The 8,407-nt window shown below is 42.1% G+C and overlaps 1 protein-coding gene across 1 annotated transcript in view; it reads left to right on the plus strand.

Annotated features, from left to right (window-relative positions):
- The window catches only part of LOC109465175 (laminin subunit alpha-2-like), a 95,871-nt gene that overhangs the window by 82,231 nt on the left and 5,233 nt on the right, over window positions 1–8,407 (plus strand). The window contains 7 exon segments of the mRNA XM_019762320.1: window positions 1,292–1,409; window positions 2,960–3,099; window positions 3,731–3,770; window positions 3,772–3,921; window positions 5,096–5,254; window positions 6,994–7,147; window positions 7,664–7,794. Of these exon segments, the coding sequence (XP_019617879.1) occupies window positions 1,292–1,409; window positions 2,960–3,099; window positions 3,731–3,770; window positions 3,772–3,921; window positions 5,096–5,254; window positions 6,994–7,147; window positions 7,664–7,794 (892 nt within the window).

Raw genomic sequence — 8,407 nt, forward strand, 5'->3', positions numbered from 1 at the left:
GCCCTGCCGCAGAGCGCACGACCACAAAAAATGTCGACAACAGAAAAGGATGATACCACGCCCGAACCAAAGGAACCCACCACCACCCTTGTGATAACGTCCACCCAAACTGTAAGGCCCACGACCGCCCCCAGACCTGTGACCACACCACAGGCTACGACGACCGAACACGTCCCGACCACGGGACTGACCACTGACAGATCCACACAAGGCCCCCCCAAGACGACCACGGAAATGACCACCACTAAAGCCCCCACTACTACCGCTAGTGTTCCAGGAGTAAGTGATCACACGAAGAACTGTCCCCTCCTATAAACGTGTCCTCATGAATCCATCCTCCTGAGTCCAGTCCGATTTTCACCACCAACAAGTTCAAGTCCAACTTTTGTTGTTCCCATTTATATTACCACTCCACCACCACCACCTCCACCCCTTCCAGCAAAGCACTTAAACTTTTCTCATCAAGTTTCTTCTCTTCCAACAGTTAAAGCCTGTTATGTTAAAGTCGGCCACACCAGCTTAATTTCTTGGTTCAAGGATTTGCCCGCTTCATTTTTTTTCTCATTGCAAAAAAAAAACTAGAACATGAACATGACCAAAACTCTATTGACTCAACAAAAGTACATCATAAGGTCTAAAACTGCATGTACACAAACAAAAATGTAGGCATACAGACAATACATGGGTACAACGAATGTACTATTCAGGTTCTGATTCAAACCCAAAATGCTGATATTTGGCACCTACAAGTCCTTTTCTTCCTACTTGTTACAGTTCTTCCAGTCACCAATGCAGTCATTTGATTAAGACTTCAAATACATTGTTTGAATTATGAAATCCGAGAACCAACTAATCAAATTGGTGTGGCCTCCAGTCAACCACAATTCTTTCTTAGCTAAGTTTTGCATGGACCTGGCATACATGTACATATACATGTAGGAAAGCCTGTACAGTTTCTGTACCATTTTGTTCAATCATTGTAACAGAAGTACTTGAAAAAAATCTCCCGACACAGAAACTTTGCAAACTTTCTAATGCCGCTCTAGAAATCACAATAACGTCATTCTCTCTTTTTCCATAGAGTTTATACATTCATACTTAATGTAATTGTTTTTTCCATAGTTAGTCCATACTTAATTATGATTGTTTTTCCTATAGAGTTAATGTTCATACATAACGTATTGTTTTTTTCCATAGTCTATCTATGTTCATACATGTACATAATGTGCTAAATAAAAGCCTTGCTATCAGTATTAGTTTTTGACCCTGTGTGACCCAATGACCTTGAATAAACTGCTAATGACCTTCCCCACCAGACTACCACAGTCACTCCCGCACCCCCGGTAGTCATGACAACGGAAGTGCCGACGCCCACCACAGAGGAGTTAGTAGTTACTACGGTTGCCCCTGTGAGTATGGTACCCCCACCTGCCCAACCAGTCTGGGCAAAATAAAGTTTAACCTACATGTAGTCTCAGTGGTAGAATTACTAGAAATACTTTTTTTCTTAAGTGATTTGCAATATTGAAGAATGTCAAAATTTTGTTCTGCAATTTTGAAATACTTTCTGCAGGTACAATTGTACACACTTTTAAAAGTCTGGATCTAAACCCGTGGAATATACAAAATTGCATGTTGGCAAACGATGTAATTTTGTATGCAATTTGAAAAATGCATGCAAAATTAGTTGTATATTATAGAGTCAGTAGTGAACACCTAAACTCTTAAACACCATTGAACCCCTATCGGCCTATCCTGATTTGTTCAATCTGCAAAATTGCAGGTTGCTTCATTTTTCTCCTGCAATACTAAAAATGTCTCTGCAAAATGCAGACTGCAGATGGGTATTTCTAACACTGAGACTCCACCTCTGCATGTTGTCAGTGTCCCGTTTTAACACCCATGTCCAGTCCAACCACTCCTTCTGAAGAAGTGGATGTCCCTTACATTAATAGTATAAGAAAATTAATTTTCTTCCTTCCTCATTGACTAAAGACCTTAGCCTGTCATTCAGAGTTCATGATTCTATTCTCTTCTTTGCACATCTTCACTGAATTTTCTTTCTTCTTCCCAGCTCTCTTTCTCATCTTTTACAGCCCTCCTTGTATCTTACCGACTCTGTCCCTTTCTTCTACCAACTTCAGAACTTTACTCTCTTGAGTCTTGCCATGTGCAAGACCTGTTACTGTTCATACATATAACATCCATGTCCATAATATCACCAGGGTCCATAATATCGCCACCTTGAGAAATAGTGTGCTTTAAGATATTTTTACTGCAACATACTTTTGATATGCACTCCTGCACACCTCAAATGTACATACCTAGGGTGTGTTACAGTAAAAATATCTTTAAGCACACTTTTTCTTAAGGTGGCGATATTATGGACTATGGTGATATTATGGACACAGATGTTACTAGTATTGCAACCCAACACTTTGTTTTATGTCATGTATGTTGTTATATATGTATGTATGTGTATTGTTTGTTGATCGTTCTCTCCTTTCACCAGTGTTTCTTTGCAGACCTTGCAGTTTGTACCCTATGTCATTGTTTAATGTTTGTCAGAGTTCACTTCAGTCTCTTCTTTCTTTCAGAGGTGTTAGTAGTTCAAGATAATGCATGACTACAGTAGAGTTAATCTGTACGATATACATATATTAGATATTAAGACCAGTAGTTCAGTAGCAATAAGACTGGCACATGTAAAAACTATGCCATCTGAACAAATACAATCATGCAAAATCACTTGTATATTATAGAGTCAGTTACTGTAGTACACACAAAAGCTCTTAAACACCATTGAACCCCTAGCCTGATTTTTTCAGTCTGCAAAATTGCAGGTTGCTTCTTTTTTCTTCTGCAACATTGAAAATGTCTCTGCAAAATGCAGACTGCAGATGGGTATTTCTAACACTGCATACTAGGTATTAACTGTTTGTGGTTGGTTGTCTTCCAGACCCCAGAACGCGGCCCTCCCACGAGATGCGCGGCTCCCCCCAAACCGAGCTCGCTGGAGCTGCCCGGAGCGTTCAACTTCGGGCTGACCAAAAACAGCCACATGACCTTCAAGATAGAACCCACGGAGGTCAAGAAAGAGTGAGTTCATTTTGTAAATCATTTGTATATTAATATGATATTTACAATTTCATTTGGGGGAGGCCCGCGAAAAACCGGCATATTTGTCCATTTTTTACTAGTTGATTATGTATTTTGTAAATTGTTGTGTATACATGTATGTGCAAATAAACACATTAAGCAAACAAAACAATACCCTTAAATCCACAGGTTTTCAGTGCTCTTGTAATTATAAACTGCTGAAATGCGGGGTCGCTGGCGTAATGGCAGAGTGCTCGACTCAAAACCAAGAGGTCCTGGGTTTGAGTCCTGACATGCCACCGATCTTGTCCTTTTACACGATTTTCCCTACTGAACTCAAGTGAAAATGAGTATTGTCTGTCCTGTATTTGTTTCTATGTGTGGGACACAACACCAGCAACAGCTGCATGTGCCACATGTCACTCACACACTCACTGTCCAGGGTTAGATTATACTGCTGCTGCTGTCCCTGCCACAGGGGTCGGCAGCAGTTGGCTAGTAGTACTGGTCTTCACTCCGCTCCTCCAGGCAGCCCTATCCAGTGGGTTAACACTGGCAAGGCCGCGCTCTCTGATGTCAATAAATTTTGACAATGTACATGTTTCAATAAACCAAATCAATCCTTCCGCAGGTTTTCGGTGAAGGTAGAGATCCGCACCCTGGCGTCGGACGGGGCTGGTGTTCTACGTTGCCCGTAGCAATCAGGCGGACTTCGCTGCCATCCAGCTGGAGGAGGGACTGGTCAAGTTCAAGTTCGACAACGGGAAGGGCCCGGTGGAGATCAGCAGCACTGTCACCGTGAACGACGGAAAGTGGCACATGGTAGATTTTATTTATTTATTTATTTCTTCCTCAAACATACATTGACAGGGAAATACACACATATACATGTCTATATACCCTGAATTACGTAGGTTTGTTACAAAACATTGTGCTTACCATTTGTGCTGAATATCACATGGGCATAACAAAAATGCATAACATAGTATACGTAACAAACACTAAACAAAGATCCGAGCTCACAGGCTGATGGTTGGGCTAGGAATAAAGTTATTATAGAGTCAGTCTAACTGCAGTGTGCAGGAATGACTGTTTCAGTCGTTCAGTTCAGGCCTTGGAAGGGCTTACTTTACGAACCTGTCCAAGGCGGCCACCAAGAAAAGTGGTCACCTTGGACAGGTGGTCTGCTCAAAGAGGGTCGCCTCACGACATGACTGACACATAAATGGTTTCCAAGTCGAGACGTTTTAATGTCAAATGCTATAAGCATCTTCAGTTCTGTGGTGAATGCATGTGGGAAGGGGGGCACATGAAACAATTTACGTCAAACAAAAACATGGACAACTGACACGGTTCTTCTCCAGGTGGTTTTAGGTCTGCTTTCTTTTCCATCCGGTCTCCAATTTAAGGCTGTTTTTGGTATCCTTACGTCATTTGAAGGAAAAGGATCCCACTTTTTCTGCAATGTTTGGGGTTTCGTGTGTTCAGAGCTTTCGTTTTATCTGTAAATGCAAGGAAGTAGGAGTAGAATTCTGATGTTTCATTTTAGTTTAAACACACATGGTTTGAAACAGGGATATGTTAAGTACAAATGTGAATGAGATGAGCAAAATTTGAATTTCACTAAGCTAAATGTATGTCATATCGTGTAAATATCCTCCAATGTGCAATTCTACTACGGACTCCGAGATTGTGTAGTTGTTAACACTTAGAATGAATGTACATCTTTGAACGCAATTCAGCTTTCTACTGCAATGTTTGTGATTTTTAGCAATAAATCATTTTTGATTGATTGATTGATTGATTGATTGATTGATTGATTGATTGATTGATTGATTGATTGATTGATTGGTTGATTGATTGATTGATTGATTGATTGATTGATTGAACATGCAGCCCCAGATGTCTTACTGAGGGTGGTGCAAAAGATGTTGGTTAGCTGAAGAATGATTCCACTCCACTTATAGTTATACACATCTTGTGTTTGTACCTCCAGCTCCATATCACCCGGAACCGCAGGAACGGAATCCTGACTGTTGACGGGCGCGACAGACAGAAGGACAAGAGTCCGGAGGGGGCCACCATCCTGGACGTCACCGAGGACTTCTACCTGGGAGGGGTTCCCATCAGCTACACCGCAAGGAGGATCGGAAAGGTTGGTGTTCTGGTTAAAGAGTCTCAACGGGTTATGAAAGACAGCCATCTTAACACCTGTGTTTTTCTGCAGTTGACACCTTTCCATGCATGTCCCACCAATATGTCACCCCAACATCTCTCAGTCCACACAAAATTGTTCTAATCAAATGCCAAAAAGCAGTTTAACAAGCTACTGGATATGATTTTGGAAATGGTCAAGAATTATCCAGTTACTTTTAGGCGTAAAAAAATTTTTACCCGGATGTCTAACCTTCACCTACGTGTCCTAATTAAAGTCAAGACCTGATCAGTCTTAGAAATCTGTGCATGTCTTTTGTGTCACCATTCATTCAACAGCACCCAATGTCATGCCTTGAAGAGAACAGCAAAACTCAGCACGTTTTGTGGAATGTTTAGTTACATTTTAACTTCTGAGCTCAAATTTGGCCAGTGATGTCTGTTGTGACTACCTGAAGATCATAATGAACAATCTTTTTGAACCACTGAGGCCAAAAGTCTGTCTCTAATTGTCACTATGTACGCACTAACGTTCACCATAGTAAAGATGCATTCAGACTCTGGAATGGTTGTGCCTGTAGTCTGCATGCTAGAAAAGCATGGGACAAGTTAATGTGTTACATACATCACTGAATGCATTCATCATAATGTTTCTGTTTGTCAAAAAAAGTTGTAAAATAATGAATAAAAACTTGCAGGTAGTTACAATCATGCAAATAGTCAAAACAACGTTGCTCTGAATGCTCAAGCTCTAAAAAGCTACATATTGTACCTTATTGTATCCAGAACCTTGTTCAGACACAGTTCTAGGTAGTCCACGCATGTCCAGAACTGTTTCTCCCCGATCCTAACCCTAACACTTTCAGGCATAGATCTAGATGTAGAAAGGAACAGTGCTGGAGCTTTGCTATCCTAACCTTTCATCCATCTTTGTGCTTCCCACAGTGGACAAACCATGCCCCAGACACAGTGGACTAACAACCCGCTGCCCTTGCAGCCTCAAAAAGGCTGTGTCACTTCTTCACCTTAAATGTTTTCCGCCTGTGTGTTTCCCCACAGATTACGAACAGTTTGGAGATGTGTGTGCGGATGTTGGAGACCAGGGAGAGTTACAGGACCTGGTCCTGATCCATCCAGAAATAGAACAAATCTATATTCTTGGATACGCTTAGACTATCTTAAGGGCTACGGGCTTAAGGGCTACGGGACTACCTCTAACTTTGTATTTTTTCTGCCCACTGATTACTAACAGTTTGGAGATGTGTGTGCGGATGTTGGAGATCCAGGGAGAGCTACAGGACTTGGCCTGGGGCAAATCTACATTCTTGGATACGCTTAGACTATCTCAAGGGCTATGGGACTACCTCTAACTTGGTGTATTTTGTTGTATTTTTGTGCCCACAGATTACGAACAGTTTGGAGATGTGTGTGCGGATGTTGGAGACCAGGGAGAGTTACAGGACCTGGTCCTGATCCATCCAGAAATAGAACAAATCTATATTCTTGGATACGCTTAGACTATCTCAAGAGCTATGGGACTACCTCTAACTTTGTATTTTTTTCTGCCCACAGATTACGAACAGTTTGGAGATGTGTGTGCGGATGTTGGAGACCAGGGAGAGTTACAGGACCTGGTCCTGATCCATCCAGAAATAGAACAAATCTATATTCTTGGATACGCTTAGACTATCTCAAGAGCTATGGGACTACCTCTAACTTTGTATTTTTTTGTGCCCACAGATTACTAACAGTTTGGAGATGTGTGTGCGGATGTTGGAGATCCAGGGAGAGCTACAGGACCTGGTCACGCCGGCCTCCAGGGCTGACGTCGGCGCCTGCTTCGAGAAGGTCACTGCAGGGTCATACTTCACCGGCACGGGATACGCAGAATTGTGTAAGGCTCTAGTTTATTTCTCTATTTCATTGATGTCTATTAGGCGACACCGACTTAATTTTATGGATGACATCCTCTGAAGACCCCCAAACTGGTGCACACGGGCAAAAAAAAGAAATTCCGGCCAAAAATAAAACTGCTACTAAACCACAGGAATACAAAGCTGGTATTGTGAATTTGCGGCAGTACTTAGTGACGTATACAATAAGCCGGCACATGCTGGCTTTTTGTGGAAGTCATAAATCGGCACTGTACGTATGTACTGAGTTCTTGAGTCGTGGAGCCCCGGTAGCCTGGGTGCCATCCTCCAGAGTTACCACCTGCTCCATATTGTCGCTCACTACCATGGACTACCCAGGCTTAGAGCCAGGCCAGAGCCTCGGTGATCTGTAGTTTCCAAATGTCCGGTCTTACACAGTTTGTCCTTACATTGCACAAAACTGGTTACGCCTAAAGGCAATTTTCCGGTTGTGCAAAACAAACAAAGAAACAAAATGTGTTCTCTGTTCCCCCCAGCTGACTCGTACCGTGTGGGGCAGGACATGGAGGTTGTGTTCGAGTTCAGGACCAACCAGCGAGAAGCCGTCCTCCTCACCGTGTCATCCGCAAGGGCCGACGCTCTCGCCATTGAACTCAAGGATGGCAAGGTACCTTTGACTTTTATATATTACTTTATGTGGATTCACAATTAGCTTTATAATATTACACCGATATTGGTACATGAAGTTACATACAAATTTCGAGGCAGGATGACTACTTCTTTAGAAGGACATTCAAAAAAAGACTACCAGGTCCTAAAGATCTTTATGCAGCTAGTTCTTACGACACTCCACCTCAGCTTTGAGCCAACTGAAACAAAAGAAAAGGAAGTGAATTTTCTTTAGCCACAAAGTTTGTATGTAAAAAGGTAGTGGTGTAAGGCACTGTTGTTTTCGATGCTTACAAGAACAGCTTGCCCTGTTGTGTGTACTTCACTGTTGTGATAGTGCTTTATACACATGAGTCCAGCACGTGCAACATGTGAAGCATTGCAAATGTCCCTGACAACCTTACTTACATACATGTACATCACTGTCCAGCATTCTGTTGCAATTGCTTTTATTGCTCTGCTTCAGTGTATAACATATTCATCGAAGACATTTCAAACATGTCAGACAGCTAGCCAAGCAATAGCCTGGGTACCAGAGTTCAATACGTCTGCTATGATAGTCACAACCCTCTAGCAGTGGTGACTATTGGAGCAGATGTAAGCTAACATGT

The sequence above is a fragment of the Branchiostoma belcheri genome, unplaced genomic scaffold, assembly GCF_001625305.1.
Source record: "Branchiostoma belcheri isolate BF01 breed outbred unplaced genomic scaffold, Haploidv18h27 scaffold15, whole genome shotgun sequence".
In the NCBI taxonomy this organism is placed as follows: domain Eukaryota; kingdom Metazoa; phylum Chordata; class Leptocardii; order Amphioxiformes; family Branchiostomatidae; genus Branchiostoma; species Branchiostoma belcheri.